Source organism: Hippopotamus amphibius, chromosome 1 (assembly GCF_030028045.1).
Source record: "Hippopotamus amphibius kiboko isolate mHipAmp2 chromosome 1, mHipAmp2.hap2, whole genome shotgun sequence".
NCBI classification, from domain to species: domain Eukaryota; kingdom Metazoa; phylum Chordata; class Mammalia; order Artiodactyla; family Hippopotamidae; genus Hippopotamus; species Hippopotamus amphibius.
The window spans coordinates 35,418,816-35,439,449 of record NC_080186.1 but is presented as its reverse complement, the minus strand read 5'-3'; the positions used below and the strand labels follow the sequence as shown (position 1 = coordinate 35,439,449).

The 20,634-nt window shown below is 62.7% G+C and overlaps 1 protein-coding gene across 8 annotated transcripts in view; it reads right to left on the bottom strand.

Annotated features, from left to right (window-relative positions):
* The window catches only part of PTPRF (protein tyrosine phosphatase receptor type F), an 84,340-nt gene that overhangs the window by 9,773 nt on the left and 53,933 nt on the right, over positions 1 to 20,634 (bottom strand). For 3 of the 8 annotated variants that reach the window (XM_057708114.1, XM_057708105.1, XM_057708131.1), the window contains 14 exons: positions 18,998 to 19,579; positions 18,611 to 18,747; positions 18,016 to 18,160; positions 14,167 to 14,472; positions 13,326 to 13,519; positions 10,114 to 10,140; positions 8,665 to 8,782; positions 8,007 to 8,585; positions 7,240 to 7,337; positions 6,804 to 7,057; positions 6,618 to 6,711; positions 5,787 to 6,002; positions 5,344 to 5,498; positions 2,690 to 2,805 (listed from right to left, as the gene is read on the bottom strand). In XM_057708114.1, coding sequence (XP_057564097.1) covers positions 2,690 to 2,805; positions 5,344 to 5,498; positions 5,787 to 6,002; positions 6,618 to 6,711; positions 6,804 to 7,057; positions 7,240 to 7,337; positions 8,007 to 8,585; positions 8,665 to 8,782; positions 10,114 to 10,140; positions 13,326 to 13,519; positions 14,167 to 14,472; positions 18,016 to 18,160; positions 18,611 to 18,747; positions 18,998 to 19,579 — 3,021 coding nt within the window. The remainder of the gene's footprint in view (positions 1 to 2,689; positions 2,806 to 5,343; positions 5,499 to 5,786; positions 6,003 to 6,617; positions 6,712 to 6,803; positions 7,058 to 7,239; positions 7,338 to 8,006; positions 8,586 to 8,664; positions 8,783 to 10,113; positions 10,141 to 13,325; positions 13,520 to 14,166; positions 14,473 to 18,015; positions 18,161 to 18,610; positions 18,748 to 18,997; positions 19,580 to 20,634) is intronic. The other 5 variants (XM_057708125.1, XM_057708141.1, XM_057708159.1 and 2 more) reach the window with 3 other exon arrangements.

Sequence of the window (20,634 nt, the reverse complement as noted above, 5' to 3'; positions counted from 1 at the left end):
CTGGCTATTTCCAGATGAAGTGGCAAAAGGGAAGTGTGCTCTTAGAGAGAAATGAGGTGCGTGTGGCGAGAAAGGGAAGGGGAGTCCACCCGAGGATGTGCGGATGGGGACTGTGTCCCTCTCAGCTTTTCTGTGTGTTTGAGGCACTTTCAGAAGACAGGTTAAATTATGAGAGAAAATAACAAACATTTGCTGAACTAAAAAAAGAGGGAAGGACACCCTCAGCCGCGGACAGTGCTGTCCCCCCCGCCGCTCCTTCTGGTCACGGGCTCCCTCCCCGGACCACGCCTGTGCACAAAGACACCGCTCCCCGCCAGCAGCCCCATTCCCTGATCTCAGCGCCTCGGGGGGCCCTCACAGCACCCTTCCCCAAGGCCCGTCCCGGGCCACAGCCACCTGTCCTTCTGGACCCCCTCACACCCATCTGCTCATTCCCCCAGGACTCTCCTGCCACGCACGCGCCAAGGCTCCAACTACCAAAGCCAAAGGCCCTCGGTCCAGGTCCCCCTCGCACAGCCCGCCCCTGCTGGCCTCTGGGATACTCCTCTCCCCCGCGTTCTCTCTCTCTAGCTCCTCCCTGGCCATCCTTCACCCATCCTTCCTCGACATTTCACCTCCTTCCCTGGCTGCTCTTCGGCCACTCTCTTCCGCCTCCCCCCTCTCCCGGGAGAGCCCATCTACTTGCAAGCTTTGACCACTGCGTGCCCCTCAGCACGCCCCGAGCCCGTGGTTCCAGCCGGGATGTCCGTGTGCGGGTGCCCCCGGACCCTCTCACCCCACTGTTCAGCCAGCCACCAAAAAGCTATCCTGGGTCCCCCGCCCCCACTTCCTCACCCCGTGGACTCGAGCCCACGCCCTACTGCTCAGGCCTCCCTTGCGTTTCCCCACTGTGTCACCCGCCGCACCCAGGGCCTCAGCACCTTCTCAACGGCCTGCCTCCCCAGTTCTCCCCATCCAATCTGCCTTCCACACAGCAGCCAAAGCGACGTTTCTAAAGCACAATTCTGACCCTGTCGCTCCCCTGCTGAAAACCTTTGATGCCTCCCTGGAACCCCCAAGACACGCCCAAACCCCTTAGCCCTCTGTGACTAGACCCTGCCCTAACCCTCCAGACGCGTCTCTGGGCTCTCAACATCCCCAGCTCCAGTGCCGCAGGACAGTGCCCCTGGGCTGCTTCCAGACGTGCTACTGCCACCGAAGGGCGCTCCCTCCCACCTCTTCTCTGTCCGACTAAGGCCCACACGGCGTGGCATCCCTCTCAGGGGAGGCTTCTCTGCCCTCCAGGCCCCAGCATCCTGGAGCTTTGACTCCTCGCAGATCTGATCACACCCAGCTGTAAAGCCTGCTAGGTCAGCCTGGCCCTCCCTCTCTCAGGACACGTGCCCTTGGAACTCAGTCTGCATGTTGTCAGGGAGCCCAGGCCACAGAAGAGCTGAAAACCCCAGGTGGGCTCAGCTGACTCCAGTGTCAACAAGCAGACGTGAGAATGAATGAGTCTCCAGAATTCCGGGGTCAGCAAACTTTTCTATAAAAGGCCAGATAGTAAATATTTCTGGCTTTGTGGACATACGGTATCTATCATATCTACTCAGCTCTACTTTGTAGTGTGAAAACAGCCACAGACAGTTCATAAATGAATGGGCGTGGCTGTGTTCCAATAAAACTTTATTTGCAGAAGCAGGTGGTGGGCCGCATCTGGCCCAGGGCCATAGTTCGCTGACCCCTGATTTCAATGACTCTGGCTCCAGCCTCTGAGTCATCTGGCAGAGAGCATTCTGGAACAGAGACAAGCTGCTCCTGCTATGCTCCTGTCCGAACTCCTGACTCCTACACACTGTGAGGGCAGTACGGGATTGCTGTTGTTTCCAGCCACGGCGTTCTGCGGTACCTTAGCATATGTAGCAACAACTAGCCCGTGTGCACACAAACCCTGCGTGTGTTATAGTTCACATCTCCATTCAGCTGCCTGTGTGCCTGCTTCACACTAGAACCCACTGTGTGCACAACCCAAGGGACAGCGGAGGGACAAGACAGTTCTTGGCTCCACCAGAGCTCTGTCACTAAGGCAATTCCAGCCCAGGGTGAGGGGTGTTATGATGGAAGAAGCATCTGGGAGCCAAGGAATGACCCTGCCCCCAGGGAGGAGGCCTGGGCTGTGTCTGCTGGGGCACAGGGCGGGAGTGACAGCTCAGGCAGAAGGAGCGGCCAGAGAGCCTCGTGACAGTGGTGGGGAGGGAAGGGCAGGCACCAAGCCCTCTGCAGGGTCTCTGCTCGCATGGAAAATCTGGGGCCAGCCCCAAGAAAGGGTTAGGTGCTGGCACCCCATCCCACCACAAGGGTCTGATAGGCCATTTCCCACCAACAAGCCCCTCTTTCGTGTGCAGGGGCCAGAGTGCGGGTGCCTAGGCTGGCCACCCCGGGGCTGGGATGTGGTTCTGTGCGGGTCCCGGGCCCATACATGGAAGGACTGACCAGAGACGGAGGCAGGGCCTGAACAGCTGCCCCACCACCCCCAGAGGCTCCCGGGGCCTGGGCCGCCTGTCCAGCTGTTTGTATAGGGGTTCCTCGGTCACTTCATCAGCGTGGACAGGTACAGGGAGGAGGGCGTAAGGGAGGAACAGGAAACGGGGGCCAGGGTGAGGAGACCGGCAGGCCTGAGTGGGGCAGGCAGGCTGGGGAGCCGCCCTACCTGGGGTCTGGCAGTTGAGCCGCCGCATCTCCACGGGGTCGGAGGAGTGGGCCAGCAGAGAGTCCTTCAGCCCGACTGACTGCTCATCCTTGGATGACGGGGAGTGGGTCCTCTTCCTGGAGAGGCAGAAGGGCGGTTGGTGAGAACCGAGGTCCAGGAGGAGGACAGAGATGCACGGCACGGCCGGCTGCCAGAGCCCCTGTGTCCACGGCTCTGCCCCTCCCACTCCAGCCTGGGGTCTCTGAGCACAGGGAAGCCAGGGCCAGAGCAGCTTCACATGAGGGGACACAGGGTGGGGGGTGGGGAGACAGCGGGAGTGGGGAGTGGACAGAGAGCCAGTGCAGGGAGAAAGGAAGGGGTCGCAGAGGCTGGTGGCTCCTTCCCATAGAGGGCAGGGCACTGCTGGGCAGTGGCTGTTGTCCGCAAGGCCCCCACAGCTGAGGCAGCAGGAGCCACCAGGAGGAAACATGCAAACAACACACAGATATGCAAACATCACAGAGAACTGGGCCCCAGCTGTCTGGCTCTCGTATCAGGGTAAAGGCACAGGGCAGCAGGGGAGGGACGGGAAAGGCGTCCCTCTGGCGGGGCAGAGTCCTCCCTCGCTGGCCTTGGCTCCCCGGTCCACAGGGACAGCATCAGAGACAGACTGCGGGGTCCAGCTGCTGACAAGTGTCCAGGGCCGCTTCTGCTCGGTGGACACAAGGATGTTTGCGGAGGAAACTTGTGCAATGTGCGTGTGCAATGCACGTGTGCATGAATGTGCAGCACACGCTTCCCCACTGCCCTGCAGTCAGTGCTCTTTGCACGTGAGCCAGACTCTGTCTCTGGCAGTGCTGAGGTAACCAGAGACCTGGCAGCCTCAGGGAAGGGTGTGGGGAGCTCAGGGTCAGTCTGCGCACACAGGTGAAGTGTCAGAGGTCCGCGTTATCCCTGTGCCCGGAGAAGGGGCATCCCCTGTGCGGAGCCCATGTTGAGAGAGTGACAGAGCCTGCCCCGTCGCCTTCAGAGCTGACCGGACAGCCGCAGGCCAGAAGGCTTCCGGTCCAAGCAGCAGCCCCTGCTGGGCCCGCAGAAGTGAAGGGAGGTGTGTGAAGAGAGAAGGAAGGCGCCTACCTTTCTTGTTTACTAGGTCCCGAAAGACAGGCAAGGACAGGAGAAAGGAACGGTCACTGTTTCCGCCAAGCATCAGGCCCTCTCATGACACGGGGACACTGTGGACCAATCTATGGCACTCATTTGGCATTCACAGGGAGGGGTCGCCTCTCCTGGCAGATGCCAGGACCCAGATGGCAGCGGAGGGAGGATGAATGGGTGTGGGGGCCCCTCTGCAGGTTCCCCACCCACAGGTCTCCAGGCCCCAAACCAGCCGAGCCTGTCCCGATTCACCCTGGGAGGAAGGAGCTAACTTCAGGAAGGAGGCACTGGGTCCAGGTCAAGGGTCGGGGAGAGACGGGACACTGGGTACAGGAACTCAAGTGTGCAAATGCCTTCAGACACACGGACCAACAAGCATTCACGGAGAGCCTTGTGCCAGGTGCTGGAAATAGGCCCAGCGATGTTCCCACGGAAGCACCCCTGGACAGTGGGGGACAGCGTGGGGAAGGGGTAGGAGGGCCTGGCAGAGCCTCGTGGGCACCAAAGCCTGGAAAGGAGTCTTGAAGGGTGAGACGGCAGTTGCCAGGGCAGGGGGAGAGAGAGCTGCAGAGCAGAGGGGCACAGCCCGGGCTGGCCGGGAACGGCATCAGTTCAGTGATGACGCTGGGGGTGGTGGCAGGGGCCGGACCAGCCAGGTGTATGATGGACTGTCAGGCTACAGAAGTCGGGCTATAAAACTCTTTAGTTAAAACTGAGAAATTTTAAGCTGAGGGTGACAAAGTAAATCTTCAGAAATACCTTTCGGGCTGGGAGGAGGATAGAGAGGAAGGGGAGACTCCAAGAGCAGGAAGCTGCAACTGTGCGCGAGAGAGGACTGAGGGGTGCCATGTGCACATGCACCACCTCCTGGAGAGCCCAGGGTAGGGAGAGGGGAGGAGGTCCAGTGACATTCAGGGTAGGACTCACGGGCGACTGGGTGGAGCAAGAGGGAGGAGGGGAGAGGGCAGTACTGAGGTTTCTGGTTGGTAGCTCGGCGGATGGGCCTGTCCCCTGTGATAGGGACCCTGGGGGGGCGGCTGTGGGAAGGATCAGGACACCCTGAGTCTGGGACTTCAGGTGCTGTGGTCACAGCAGGCACTGAACAAACGTCTGCCAAGTGAACGTCCACAGGCACGTGGCCCTGGAGCTGGGTATGGACCTCTCGAGGCCTGAGCAGGACAGCCAGGCAGGGAGTCACCCAGGGATGGTGGCAGAGGGGGTGCTGAAGGCAGGGGACCAGGAGAAGGTGGTGTCTACAAGCTGAGAGACAGACACGCTCACATCCACCGAAACACAGAGACGGACGTGCCTGGGGACGCACGTGAACAAGCCCCCTGTGAAGCTGCAGCTGCTCATCACACCCAGGCCACACCCACGGGTGTGCACACGCACGGCGTCCGCCCTCCTGGCTTCCCACTGAGCCCAGGGGTGCACCCTGGGGTGCAGGCTGTGTGGCTGCCCCGGCCAGGGAGGGCCTGAGAGTCCAAGGGCAGGTGACCGTCCGCCGGAGCACTCACCTCTTGAACAGGAGGATGGCGATGACGATGAGGATGATGAGGATGACGGCCAGCACGGGGCCCGTCACCCACAGCATCTCGGGCTCCTCCTGCTGCTGGGCTGGGGTCACCTGGACCACAATCTCATCTGAGTAGGGGCTGGAGGCATAGCGCTTCTGTGGCCCGGGGGAGGAACAGCACAGGTGGTGAGCCCGGGGTGAGGTCTCCCAACCTCTGTCCCCCAAACCTGGAGAGAGGGCTCTGGGCCTGGTCTCCCAAAACTAAGAGGCTGACCTGGGCCTGGTCAGCTGACTGGGACCCTAGGGCTAGGTCGGGTCTGGCCTGCTGGGTCCTAGGGGTTAGTGCCTTGAGACTCCAGTGCAGGTCGGGGGCCTCTGAGGTGTCTGGGACTGGCCTGGGGCGGGGTGGGGGACGTCCGGTCAGGCCTGGGGTCTCAGGCAGACCTGGTCCATGGGTTCCTTCAGGGAGGCGAGCACAAAGCACTGGTAGCTCAGGTCTGCAGACAACGGCCGGTTGTAGAAGCCCCGGTAGCTCTTCTTGTCTCCCAGGGTGAAGGTCTCAGGGAGCACGTCCACCTGAGCGGCCACGTACGGCTTCAGCCGCTCTGCCTGCCGTCGCCGCCGCCGCTCCCCGCCGCCCTGCTCGATGGCCTCCAGAAGCTGACGGAGCAGAGCACGGGAGTCACGCAGGGGCCTTGGAGCACACGCTCCTGGGCCTGGGGCCTGGGACACAAGCTCCCTGGGCTGAGGCTGGGCTCACCCTCTGTGTAAGGGACCCGAGCCCGGCCTGACCCAGTGTCCTCATAGAATCATGTTGGATGGTAGACATGGCAATGCCACTCCTCCTAGAGAGCCCAATAAGACGGGACCCTCTGGGTAACCAGTCCCCCAGCCTAACTGGGGAGGGCTGGCTGCACACCACTGCAAGAAGAGGACGGCAGATTCCAAACGTGCTGGGGCTCCACCCTAGCGCCTGTGTGGCCTCTAGATCCTGCAGACTCTGAAGCTTACAGGGCCCAGGATTCTCTAGATCTGAGAAATGTCTCTGCCACTTCCCACCCCAGGGAATCCTCCACAAACCCCTCGGGGAGAGTCTCTGTAAGCCCTCCAGGAGTTCTCTGAAAGCTCCCAGGGGCTGGCTCAGAGTCTGTCTCCCCAGAGATGCGGGCAGGCTGCCAATCAGAGAGTGGCTGCAGTTTGGGGGAGTCCCTGGGGCCACGGCCAACCACCGCAATGGGACTGCCCTCAGTGCTGCCCTGTCTGGTCCCCAGGCACCTCGTCCAGCTCCAGCTCCTCAGGTGTGCTCCACCGTGGCGCCAGCATGCTTCCTCCCATGCGGTCAATGGGCACCACCATGATGTAGAACCACCTGGGTGGGCGGGGTGAGGGGAGTCAGGACCGTCATCGCCTGCTCTTGCGTGGCTAGCCCTGCCCTCCTCCCCCGAGGCCTCCTCTGCACACCTGACCAGCGAGGGCTCCTGCACGTGGGGCATGGAGAGAGTGAAGCGGCCGTCCTCTATGTAGGCAGAGGCAGGCATTGGCTTGTGCGGCAGAAGGTCGGGGGCCGTGCGGATGGACACGAGGTGCTGCAGGCCCCCTGCACTGCTGCCACGGTTCATCAGCACGAACGAGTACTCTGTGTTCGGCTGCAGGTCTGCGATCAGCTTCCGCATGGAGTGCCCGTCCACCTCCACACTCTGCCCGTTGTACAGAATCTGCACAGAAGTGGGGCAGGCAGCGCGTGTGGGTGGGGCTTCCCATCATGGGCCTGCAGGGCAGAGCACGTGCACACGCCCAACCCGGATCCGGCGTCACAAATGCACACGCACAGCCTGGGACTGCAACGAGGGCCTGCAGCAGGTCTGCGTGCGAGCCGGGCGCAGCTGGCTCCACCCACCTTGAAGGGTACAGCCGACTTGTAGGAGTCAGGGACCTCCCAGCTGAGCAGTACGGATGTCTTCATTGCAGCCTCCACACGGAAGTTCTTGGCAAATACTGTTGGGATATAAGGAGGGAGTCAGCTCTGGCTGCGTAACGGGGGTGAACGGGCCTGAAGGGCTCCCCGCCACGAAGAGGCACGGGGCGAGGAGCAGGGGGTTAGGAAAGGCTGCGGAGGACCAGGCACCCCCACTCCCACTAGCTTCAACTGCACACAGTTCAGCTCCCAGCCCCGGCTCTTCCTCACAGTGAGTACGGAGTGGGGCAGATGCCACGGGACCCGTGGTCAGGATCTCCAGAAGTGCTTGGGTGAAGCTGGAGCTTACAGACACCAGGTCAGAGTGACCAGAGGTCAGAGGACGTGGTCATGAGAAGCGTGTGGCCATACACCAGAGCACAGAGGACCGTGTTCACTAGAGATCAGGGGGTCGTGGCCCCAAGAGATTAGTGTTGCATACCCAAGAGTGGTGATGCAGTCAAAAGAAATCAGCAGGTCAAGGTCACGAGAGACTGGAGAGTCACACAGCAGAGGTCAGTGGGTCAAGGACAGCAGAGGTCAGGGGTCACACACCGAGAACGTGGCGCCCGTTCACTAGAGGTTAGTGGTCACGGTCATGAGAGATTGGAGCGTCACACACCAGAGGTTGGTGGATCACAGTTGCCAGAGGTCAGTGGGTCAAGGAGAGCAGAGGTCCCCAGGCGCAGCCACGTGCCCACAGCACACACCTTGCTCCACAGGCATGGTCCGGGACTGGATGCTGGGGCTGAGCGGGCCGGCGCCTTTGCTGGTGCGAGCGCGGACCTTGACGTCATAAGTGGTGTCTGGCTTGAGGCCGGAGAGCGTCAGGTGGGTGTCGGCAGTGACGTTCTGCAGCTCCCGCTGGCTGTTGATGTCACGGTACACCACGGTGTAGTTGGTGATGCGCCCGTTCCTCTCCGCCAGCACTGGGGGGTCCCAGGTCAGTTCCGTCGTAGACGTGGTCAGCCCTATCACACGCAGGTTTTGGGGGAACCCGCTGGGCACGTCCTCGGGGGTTGTGATCTCCTTCTCGAACTCCTCACCGGGGCCGGCTCGGTTCTTGGCAGCGAGCCGGAAGACGTAGGTGGCCCCTTTGTGCAGGCCAGTGACCGTAAAGTGCTGGTCGTCCTTGCCAAAATCAACGGTGTTGGGCTGTGCCTCGTCCGCCCGGCGGTACTGCAGCCGGTAGCCCAGCAGCTCCCCAGGCAGCTCCTTGGGTGGGTGCCACTGGAGCAGCGCCGTGTTCATGGCTGTGGTGCTGACCATCATGGTGGGCCGGCCTGGGACTGAACAACCACGCACTGGGCTCCGGCCCTGCCCTCCTCTCGGCCCCACCCTCAGCTCCGACCCTGACCCCTCACTCACCCGCCCCCGTGGTCGTGACGATTTTGGGTTTGCTGCGGGCACCGTCCCCCTTGGTGGTGTAGGCGGCGACAGTAATGGAGTAGGTGGTCTCCGGAGTCAGGCCGCTGATGGTGGTTTCCTAGGGGAGGAGGAGGGGCCCATTCCCATCACAGGAGAGCAAGGAGGGACCAGACCAGGCCAGCCACCTCAGGATGTTAGCCGGCGGGCTCCTCCCACCCCCGGAGGGCACACAGGGCCAGAGGTCCTGGGAGAGGGGGCTGTGAGATGCTGGACTCTGTGGGAGGCAGGACAGGCAGGTGGATGTGTGCCCAGGAGGACCCAGCCCAACCCGAGAGCCACAAGCCTATGGCAGACAGTCTGCTCATTCTTCCTTTCAGACAAGAACAAAGGGCTACACTGTTCCTTCACTCCATTGTACGATGAATGACACCTCGTGAGGTCTGGGCCCACGTGATACACAGGGCATGTAGCCTCGCACGCACACAGCACCTCTGTGTGTCTCTTGGCACACACATGCATGCAGCCCACAGCGCCTCCTGCACCAGCAGGTGGAGGGCCACCTGTAGATACTAATGCACGCGCATGCACGCACACCACGGAGTGAGGTGGAGGGGTGGGCCATGGCACCACCCTGCAGGACCTCGTGAGGACCCCTCCCGCCCCTGTCTAGGCACTGGCTCTGTGAGCACCTTATGCCGTGCGATGCTTCCTGAGACAGGGAGGAGAGACGAGGAGGACAGAGAACCCCCACTCCGGGGAGCACCCTGTCCCTAGTGATGCCTGAGAAGTCAGCCAGGGCGGTGTCCCCCTGCCTTGGCAGGCCCTGCCCATATGCCCATCTCCAGCTAAGGCATCATTTCCGGACATGCGGAGAAACACCACGGGAGGCCAAGCCACACCACCCAGAGAGAAAAGTGGGAGGAAGGGAGGGGACCACCGCGCAGTGGGAACAGAGCTGTCACCACCAACCCTGGCGTCCCTCCAGCTCTGAGCCTCGGGTGGGGCCACTGCAGCCGCCACCACCCCCTTGCAGGCTGGAGGGTCTCCCAGGGCTGGGGCTCCAGGATGCACCGATGCCATAACCCGGCCCCCAGACTCCCCTCCCAGCCTGGGCCCAGAGCAGGGGATTTTTCACTCCAGGGATCAGTAAGGCCTAACGATCAGGATCGGATTTAACTCCATCCCCATCCGGCCGAAGCAGGGGCCAGGCCCTGGTCGATCTCCAACACTGGCCTGAAATTGCTACTCGACAGGTGAGGAGCAAGGATTAGAGGACATGCCAATCGCTGCTCAGCTCGGGGCTTGTGCCGAAGCGCCAATTTTCTCCGGATGTGGCTGGTGCCCTGTGGATCTCGGCAGCTCAGGCTGGGAGGAGGGGTGGGGGAGGGGAGTGTCCCACGAGCCCAGCCTGACCCAGGTCTTGCCCGCGCTCGCACACCTCTTACTTACATAGTCCTCGGACTCCTCTGGCCGCCACTGACCGCGGGAGAGGGAAAGAAAGGGAGATAGGATGTGAAGGACTCTGGCTCCAAGGGGGCCTGGTCCAGGGAGGGCAGATGGCAGGCCTGGGCCTCTGACGTGCCCCAGGGGGTGGCACCCCAGGACCACGCCCCATCCAAAGATCCCAGCCCCGCCTCATGAGCCCAACTCTGTGTGAGCCCAACTGTGGGCACCAGGGTTGAGGAGGGCGCCCCCTGGAGGTGCTTCAAGGGAGAGGCTGCCAGACGTGGGAGGTGGGCTCTGCAGCTCAGGCAGAGAGAAGACGCTGCCGCGGGCGCGCACACTGACTGCACACCTGGTTTACCAGGGACAGCAGCCTGGGCCTGCTGTCCTGGTGTGATTACTTGCAAAGTCTCCTTTCACTCCCGAAAGTATCCCAGTTGGGAAGACAGATTAGCAGTGGCCCTAGGCAAGGAGGGCTGTCCCAGGAACAGCAGGAGCTATACTGTGGCTGGCCAGCAAGATGATAAAGGCTGTGAGTGCCAAGCTCAGAGCCTGGGCCCTGCTCCACAGGCGCCGGGGAAGCCCTCAGACCCATTCTTTCCTGGGGTGCCTGAAATCAAGCTAGGAAAGCACACTTCCTGTTGGGTGGGCGCTGCTGCTGATTCTTGGTATAGTCTTCTTTAGGCCGTGGTGCATGTAGGTTTACTAGCTGGACAGATGGTAGGAGGGAGGTCCTGTGGCTCTGGAGGGCTGGGGGTTGGCAGCTGTCCAGCACAGCACAGGGAGATGGTCCACGCCATCCCCAGGCTAGACGTGCCACGGGGTCCTCTGGCCCAATCATCCTCACAATGCTGATCTGATCCCTGTCCAACAGCCCCCGTCCCTCCTGTTCTGGGAAGATCTCTTGGAAAGTCCTTTCGAGCAGTGGTGGGACAAGATATGGGAAGGCCATTGACTGTCCCTCCCAGCCATGGCCACTTTCTAGGGTGTGGCTGGGCCTGGCCCTGCTCTAGGTTCCTTGCCTGGGGGATGCTGTCCAAGCCAGGCCTGGGCATGGAGGTGCTCATGAGGATGAGAGTGAGAGAGAAAAAAAGAAAGGGAAGGGCAGAGGGTGAAGAAAAACGGAGGGAGAGAGGGTGGTAGCACTCAGAGGACAGGAGAGAGGGTGGAAGCACTCAGAGGATGGGAGAGAGGGTGGAAGGGCTCAGATGGGAGAGAGGGTGGAAGCGCTCAGAGGACAGGAGAGAGGGTGGAAGGGCTCAGAGGACAGGAGAGAGGGTGGAAGGGTTCAGAGGACAGGAGAGAGGGTGGAAGCACTCAGAGGATGGGAGAGAGGGTGGAAGGGCTCAGATGGGAGAGAGGGTGGAAGTGCTCAGAGGACGGGAAAGAGGGTGGAAGGACTCAGAGGATGGAAGACAGCAGAGAAGAGAATGAGACAGATGAAAACACAGTCAGTGAGAGGGAGAGACAAACAGAGAGAAGAAGGAAAAACAGACTATGGGAAAGGGACAAAAGGAGACGGGAGATGGAGTCAGAGACATGGAAACAGACACATTTGAGATGGAGATGCACATGAAAGGAGACAGGCCTGGCCACAGAGTCGTGGGGGGCACGTACCCTACGGTTCTTTCAAAACTGATGGGGCCTGGGCTGAGCAGATGGTGCTGTGGGGAAGGACAGGCTGTGGCGTCCTTGACCAGGAGCTCAGGGGACAGGTGGGCCCTGTGGCCAGGCTGGGGAGCAGGCCCCATCTGCTCTCCTCCTGGCTTGGAGCAGAACGACCTAGTCCTGGGGGTGCTGCAAGGGCAGGCCCTCCACCTTCACTCGGCTTCCCTAGAGCCCAGGCTCATGTTTACAGCCTGTCGCAGGTCGTCTGTGGCCAAGAGGACAGTGGCCCTCATCCTATGGCCCTGCTCCTCCCAAACCACTTAGGACCAGAAGAGGGCACCCGAAGTGAAGTGGCTTCTCTGGAACCTCACTGGCTGCAGCTGTGCTGCTGAACCCCTGAGGCAGGAGGGGCCCGGAGCGAGCCCATTCCCGAGATGTTTCTGGGTGGGTGTGTCCGCTGAGGCTCCAGGAAGAGCCTTCAACCTGCCCCAGGAATGTAGGCGGGTCCACAAGCCCGCCTCTTCCACCCCTTTCTCTTAGCACGGAAGAGGCCGAGAGGAGGAAGAGGGCGCCCTCTGGGCAGCGGGCTGAGCCCAGCTGGAGCTATGAGGGCCCTCGTCTGCCTGTGGGTGAGTCCACCTCCAAGCGCAGCACGAAGAACGTGGGGTACATGCTTGCACCTCTGATCCCAGCCCAGGTGGGTAAAAAGCCGGACAGGGAGGGTGTGTGGGTTCCACCTCCACCCCTCATGGCCCTGATTCTGGATGGAAAGCCCTTGAGCACAGACACACCAGGGGTTGTGAATATTCAGCCGACTATTTTGGGAGGTAACTGGTGGTAGCAATTACAGCCCTTTCCCAGCAGACCTGGCTTCTTACCTGAGCTCGGCCACCCCTTACTGGTAAATTCTGGCCCCCTCGCCTACCCTCCCAGTATCCTAGGTTCTCCATCTGGATAGCCAACCAGTGCTGAGGATACCCCCGGGACGTCAGCCCAAGCTCGTGGGCAGAACCATCATCCCCCAAGGACGGAAGGGCACAGAAGGAGGTCTGAGCCTGGCCGCAGGCCCAGCCCTTGACAGCAAGCATCAGGGGCCGAACCAACCCCCCGCGTGCAACGCCCCGGCCTGGCCGCTCACAGAACGCGGCAACGCCCAGGGCCAAGTGGCGGGGAGGCGACCGCCCCAGCTGGGGGAGGCACGCTGCCAAGGAGGAAGGCCTGTCTCAAAAGCCCAGCCTGACAGCGAATGCACTTCCCACAAACCACAAAGGAGGGCTTGGAGGCGCTGAGGCCTGGGTCTGTGCAGACAGATCTCATGCTAGTGCTGGTGGCTGAGCACAGAGGTGACTGCCAGGCTGGGACTGTCACCAGGGCAGATGGGGCTGGCCAAGCCTGGGCTGGCACAGCTCGGGCAGACCCAAGACAGAGGAGGGAGTGTTCCTGACACCTGGCCCTAACCTCCTGGTCTCAGCCCTTCCCTAGCCGGATGCAGCAGCAGGTCTTGGTGTCTCAGTCCCTCGGAGAGCAGCAGGGGAGGGGAGCAAACTTGGGCTCCAAAGAGAAAGGAACATGCTGACCTCACCGCCCCCGCCCCCCTCCCAGTGGCACACCTGGGCCTCAGCCAGCATGACGTCCTGGATGATGGGTTGGCCGCGGGGCTCGCCATTCTCTAGCCGCACGTAGGTGACCTGGTAGCCACGGATCTGGCCGTGCTGCTTGCTGGGGACGGGCAGCTTCCAGGAGACATGCACGGCAGTGGAGTTCAGCGGCTCCACCTCCACCTTCCGCGGCGGCCCGCTGGGCACTGGGGACCAGAGGAGAAGGAAGTCAGGCGCGTGGCGCGGATCTGAGCTCAGGCGGGCACGGCCCGCTGCAGGGCCTCACCTTTGCACCCCAGTGCCCCTGGAGAGGCCCGGAGGCACTTTCCTCAGACTGCCCGCCCTGGAGAGGAACATGGAGGGCTCCCGCTGCCTGGCATGGGGAAGAGCCCAGGACCCTGCGACCCCTCGGGCCCAGGGCTGCCTCACTCGGTGGGGAGGGTAGAGGTGGGGAACAGGTGGAGGTGGGGCACCGGGCCTTTGACCAGCCCAACCTGTCCTATCTCTTCCTGGGCCCCACATCACCCCGATGTCTAGTGAGGCAGAGCCTCAGTGAGCCTACTGAGTGTCTCTTCCACCAGTCTCCCCAGTTCTCCCCCTCTCAAGTCTTAGGTGGTGCTGCCTCTTTGGCCTTGGCCTTTTAAGGCTCCAGCTGCCTTGGAGAAGCCCCGAAGCTGAGATGTGGGCACAGGGTGTCCCACGAGCTACATCTGCCCAGTCGGGGCCATTAAGCCTGCACCAGGAAGATGGCGAGTCCTTCTGGGCTCGCAGGAGGCCAAGGCCCTGGGCACCCGGTGTGGGGGGGGGTCCAGGTGGCGTGGCTGCCCCCCCACCCCTCCTCGGCGCCGCCTACCGTCCTCGTCGGTGCGCACCAGCACCGGGCTGCTCTCGGGGCCGGGGCCCACGTCCGTGTGCGCCCGCACCCACACCCGGTACTCCGTCCACTTCTCCAGGCCCACCAGGTCCCAGCTGGAGTGCTCGCGGCCGATGCCGTCCACCACGTGCCGCTCGCGGTCCTCGCCGTCCACTGCCTCGTAGGCCACCGAGTACTGGGTGATGACGCCGTTGCGGCTGTCGGCCGGCGGTGGGACCCAACTTACCCGGACCGTGGTGGAACCCACGCTCACACACGTCACCTTCTGGGGAGGGGCGGAGGGGGCTGGGGAAGACAAACGGGGGGAAGCAGGCAGATGGAGCGTGGGGGTCAGAGGCACGGTGACCAGTCACAGAGGACGGGAAACTCACCCAGGCGGGCTGCTCCCCAGGTACAGCATGGCTATCCCAGGGCCCCTCCAGGCAGGCTGTCGCCACTGCCACCAGATGGCCCAGCTCCCTCTGGACCAGGGGCTCTTACACACACACACACACACACACACGCACACTAACACAGCGGCCTCACACACATACACTGTCTCACACAAGACACACAGGGCATCAGACACACACCAGCATGGGGCCCCTCACCCCTGGTCACACCCACAACCACACGTGGAGACCCTCCCCCGCTGCTGTGTCCACAGCTCTCTCTCTTCTCAGGACAAGTGGCCCGACGGCTCTTCTGGTGTGAGGCTGCCTCAGCCTGTGCCTGCCTGGGTCGCAGGAAACTGCAGACCGGAGGCCTGCAGGCAGGCTGGGGGGAACGTGCCCATCGGAGGGGCCCTCACTCATCAGGCTCCTCGGGCGTTAGGAGGCCGGTCTGCGCCCTCCTAGGTCCCAGTGACGTTTCCGGCCCCCGTTCTCACTGAGGGCTCCGCGGCCATCGCTGGGGTTCACTCTTCTCGAGTTCTGCCACCACCTCCTGCCCAGACGACTCCAGCAGCCCCTCAACCCACAGGCTCCCAAGCCGCTCATCTCCAGAGCTTTCTCCTCCCGGGCGCGGCTGTGGGCGTGCCCCAGGTGCTGCCTCTCTCTGCAAAACTGTGGCCTCCAACCGCCCCCCCTCAGGCCTTCGCCTCTCAGCCCAGCTCAGCCGCTCAGGGCCCCCAGCACCGTGCCTGCTCTTCACCCCCAGGGACCTCATCCGTCGACCTACCATCCCCACTGCCCACGGTATTCTGGGCTCCGTTCCGAGCTTAGACCCTCACCACTCTTACCAACACCCCAGACTCCTCGCTCCGAGCTCCTGCCCAGCTCGCCCCAAGCTCTGAATGAACCCCGCCCCCACCTCCTCCAAAGTGGCACAGCGGCGGGTAGAAAAAGCCGCCGAGGCAGGCTGGCGCCCTGTGAACACCCCTTGGCCTCCCCCAGGCCGTCCATGCTGCCAGCTGGTCTCTGCTCTCTGCCCGGCTCCCTCTGCCACTTTACACAAAACACCTCGCACGTCCTCCACGCTCCTCAAACCTCCAGCTCCCCTCACCTTCCCTCCTCTCAGCACATGACCCCGTCTCCTACTTTGCAGAGAAAACCAATGCCTTCCAACAGCAGCTCCTCCATCTCTTGCTACCAAACCCACCAGCCTGTATCAGCTCTGAGTCTCTCCTCCCCTCCCTGGGAAGGGAGAGGGGTGCCCTCCTGCACAAGGCCAATCTCTCCTATCACCCATGCTCTGCCCTCTTCCCCACCTCCTGAGACTCCAACTATCTTTCTCTTTTCCATATTTTCTATGTCTCCTCATTGACACATACCCAACAGCATTTAAATATGCTCAAGATTTCCCCATCTTAAAAGACACATCCCATCCTCAGCCCCACAGCCTCCCCCCCCCACACCAGCTACAGGGTCCCCTCCCCCTGCTGAGCTCTCTGTCTCTACTCCCTCGCCTCCCACACACGCCTTGTGGAACTCCAGTCGGCTTCGGCCCCTCATGCCAGGTCCACCTCTCCACGTTACTAGACCCAGCAGACACGCCTGCGTCCCTCTGGCCCTGGTCGGTCAGCAGCAGCACCTGGTCTCCCTCTCTTTCCAACCTCCAAGACACCCCCCTCTCCCGGATTTCCCCGCATCTCTGGCCCTCCTTCTCCCAGTCCACCTCCAGCCCCAGCCCTGGATTCCGGCAGCCTGCCAAGCATCAGCACCTGGATGGCACACAGCATCCTGAGCTTGGGGGCCTTGGAACCACGTGCGCCCCTCGCATCTGCTTCTGTCCTGTTTCCCATCCTAGGGAGTGGCATCACTCTCCTCCCAGGTCTCCACACCACACACAAGGCTTCACCCAATGCCTCCCTCTCCCTCAGCCCCCCTACACCTAACCCATCACCGAGTCTGGCCAGTGGCATCCCAGCAGCTCTCAGATCCCCACCACCTCACCTGAGCCGCCGTCTCTTGCCTGGACTGATGCACAGCCCCCTCACCAGCCTCCAGGGTCCTGGCGGGCCGTCCCATGCGTTCTCACACAGCAGCCAGGCAGCCCTCCTGCCTGTCCTCTGTCTCTGAGGCCCTGACCGCTGTGGTCCGATGGCTGCTCCAGCCACGCCGGCCGGCTGCTTGCCCCTGACCACAGCCAAGCACCTTCCTGCTTCAGGGTCTTTTGCACCCGCTGACCCCCTGCCTGGGGCCCTCTGTGTCACCCAAGGAAGCTCTCCTCAACCCCTCAGATCAGATAAGGTCCCCGTCACATCATCTCTCCGCTGTTTGTCTCCTCCACAGCACTTTACACGGATATAATTAAAAGCCCATTTGGATAACTGTGGGTTTAATATGGCCCCCCCACTAGGTTAGGACCCCCGCGGGCAGAGGCCGCGTCAGGGTCGTGCTGCTGGCCCTGCAGCGTGATGGGCCCCTAGCAGGACCGTGGCAGGTGCTTGTAGAATGAATCCATGAACATCAGGTCACACGTGGCACATTCACACAGCCCCACGTGACATGGACAGCCTCAGGGGACCATCATGTCGTCACATGTGCTCACTGTCTCAACACCGTGATCCCCACCAGCCACACATGTGTGGCCCCGTTATCACAGACAGCCTCACAGACAGCGGCCCCCTGGCCACGTGACCAGACAGCCCCTGGACTCACAGTCTGTCACTGGGAGAGCTGCAGGGACCCAGACACCCCACGACACACTTGCTGGGTCCCAATGCTAAGAACAGTCATACAGACCCGATCACAGCGACACACACTTTCAGGAGCTGCACGGCTGGGTGCTCAGACGTGGACACACTCACGCCATCAGAGTCTCACTCACGCAGGATGACAGGCACACGCGACGCCACACGGTGGGCACGCACAGGGTCTCGCGGACCGTCCAACACACGGGGGGCCACACGGTCCCAACGCGGGTCACACGGCCTCATCTCTGCTGTGTGCAGCTGGCTCCGTGTGACTGCGTGACTCCCACGTGTTCCCATGGAGGGGCAGGGGGCGGGGATATGGGTAACGGGGAGATGAGATGTGGGGATACGGGGAGGGAGGACGCCCACCGAGGCGGGTCTGGGACACAGCGAGCACGACGGTCACTCCACGGAGGGCGGCCCGGGGGGCCAGTGTGACCAGCACAGAGGGGGTGGGGGGAGGAGACGGATCAGAGACACAGAACTTACCTGGGCAGGGGTGGGGCTGAGGGAGGGCAGGAGCTGGGCAGGGAGCAGCGAGGGCAGCCGCCGCCTGGATGCAGACTAGAGGGCACTTACCTGCCCCTCACTTGGGGTGCAGACTGAGCCCAGGGCCCAGCAGATCTGACCACCTGCCTGGTCGAGGGCAAGGGGTACGTGTGTGTCTGTGTCCCGCCCAGCTGTAGCAGGCAGTGGCCCCAGGAGACACTTACTAGACTGTGCTGTGCGAGCCTCAATGGTGGGGGTGAAGACGCCCACCCCCATCTCAGAGCGGGCGGCCAGCTGGAAGCGGTACAGTGTGTCGGGCTTCAGGTCCTCTACAGTGTAGGAGGAGGTGGGGTCGAAGGTCACCTTGTGCTGGAAGAGCAGGGAACGCTCACTGACTGCCCTGACCTCAAAGGTCCCTCAGAGGTCACCCCCAACACAGGCTGCGGCTGATCCCTGAGGACCCACCGTGGCTACAGTGCTGGCTCCCTGCCAGGGGGCCACCTGGGCCACGCAAGGGCACCTCACCGACCACACGGCCATGGGAACACTAGGGACACGCGGCCCCAGGGAACGTTAGGGCTCTGCGGGTGCCACAGGAGCCACAGAGCCTAGGAGACCCAGGACAGACCTAGGGGCTCTGTCCCTGGCATGTGGGTGACAAGGACTACAGAACCACAGAGGCCACACGGGCCCCAGAGCCTCAAGGGGCTGTGCCCACATGACCACGGAAATTCGGAGACGCCTGCCTGGGCGAGCCCACCACAGACCCCCGGGGACCGGGGGAGCCCTCCTCCCTCGGGCCCCGCTGGGCGCTCTCACCTGCTGGCCCTCGTCCTCCGCCACCCAGTACACCAGCTCGTACTTGATGATCCGCTCCTGCGCGGGCAGCAGCCACGCGAGCTGGATCCTGGTGTCCGAGTCCGCCTCTGCCTGGAAGTCCGCGGGCTGGGCGGGCACTGCAACACCCCACGCCACGTGCGTCAGCCTCGCCAGTCCCCGCGAGGGCAGGGGCACCCAGGGGAAGGAGGCAGGGGAAGGCGGGGCCTCACCCCCCACGCCCGCCCCGCCTTCCCAGTGGCCGCGCGCTTGGGCACGGGCCCTCATCACCCCGAGGCCCCCGTCTCCCAGCTGAGGGAGGAGGGGACACCCAGCCTTGCCCACGCCGGGTCCGCCCGGCCGCCCAGCCAGCACGCCGCCCGCACCTACCCCCCTGCTGCGTCTTGACTTGGATGGCGGGGCTGGGGGGGCCGTCGCCCACGGCGGTGAAGGCCAGCACGCGCAGGCTGTAGGTGATGCCAGGCAGCAGGCTGCCCACGGTGGTGAGGAGCCCGGCGTCCGTGTTGTGCTTGTGCCAGGCGCTCAGGGGGCGGCGGGAGTCGGGGGTGTAGTAGACGCGGTAGCCGCGCACCAGGCCGTTGGGCTCCTCGGGCGGCTCCCACTGCACCAGCATGGTGCTGGCGCTCAGCATGCGCGCCTGCACGCGGCGCGGGGGGCTGGAAGGCGCCTGCTCCCCCGTGCGCGCCCGCACCGCCTCGCTGGGCGGCCCGCGCCCGATGCTGTTCACCGCCAGCACGCGGAAGGCGTACTCCGAGAAAGGGCTGAGGCCACCGATGCTGTAGCGGGTGGTGGCCACGCCGTCCACCTCCTGGAAGGGGCCCTCTGCGCCCGCTGGACGGTACTGGATGCCGTAGTAGGACACGGGCTCGGAGTTCCCGGAGTCCCAGGTCAGGGTGACACTGGTGGCAGTTGTCTCGGTCACCACCAGGTCAATCGGAGGCTTCGGCAGAGCTGGAGACAAGGTGGAAGGCCCAGGGCCGCCTGAAGTCATGACCACGGGAGCCAACCCTGCCCTTGGGGTTCATCCAACCAGAGTGTGGTTGACCCCCACAGCCCACCCTGAAGAATGGCCCGGGAAGCCCTCGGTGACCTCGGGCTAGGGGGCTGGAGGCCAGGCCCGTCAGTGCCTCCACAGGCCTTGGGACATTCAGTGTCTATCCAAGTCCCTTCTAGGACTCCCTGGATCCTCACATCAGCCCCGGCGACGCGTCTAATGGACAGACCCCGAGGTGGACCGCCTGGGTGCCACGCGGATGGGAGGCACACAGGCTGGGCAGCAGAGATCTCTGCCTCTGCCGTGCGTCTGGCCCCACCCGTTGGCAAGCATGTGTAACAGGGACTGGGAGAGAGATGATATTTCCTCAGGGAATGGCCCTGGATTTGAGAAAGGGCGATGGGGCTGCTGGCCCCACAGACCCTCTAGCTTGGCTCAAACGGAAGGTGGAGACGTCCCAGGTCCACAGCCAATCACTCAGCAAATAATACTGAGTGCCTACTGTGGGCCAGGCACCGTGCTAGGGCTGAGGACACACTGTCACACAGTCACGTCCCTGCTCTCATGGGGTTTATCCTCCAGGGTGCGAGAGAAGGGATCAGTGAGTTGATAACCATGTTTCTGAGGTAAGGACAGCAGTAGGCAGGAGCTGAGATGGAGAAAAATCCAGCGTGTCCTTGGATGGGGTGATCAGGGAACGCGTCACAGAACTGAGACCTGGAGAGAGTGAGATGGAGCCAGCGACGCTGGGGGTTGGGGGGTTGAGGGTGGGGGTGAGGGTGTGGTGACACTCAGGACTGCCAGCCTGCTTGGTTCACGGCAGTGCGGCTCCTGGTCTTCATCCTACAAGAAGCCGAAGCCACGGGAAGATGTTTCTCCCTTTATTTGAAGAGAGTTAACGTGATCCTGCTTTATGTTTTAAAAAGATGATTCAAGCTGCAGAATGGGGGGGTGTCGTGTGTCAGAGGGGAGAGTGGAAGCTGGACGCCCTGAGGAGTCTGCTCTACCTGCC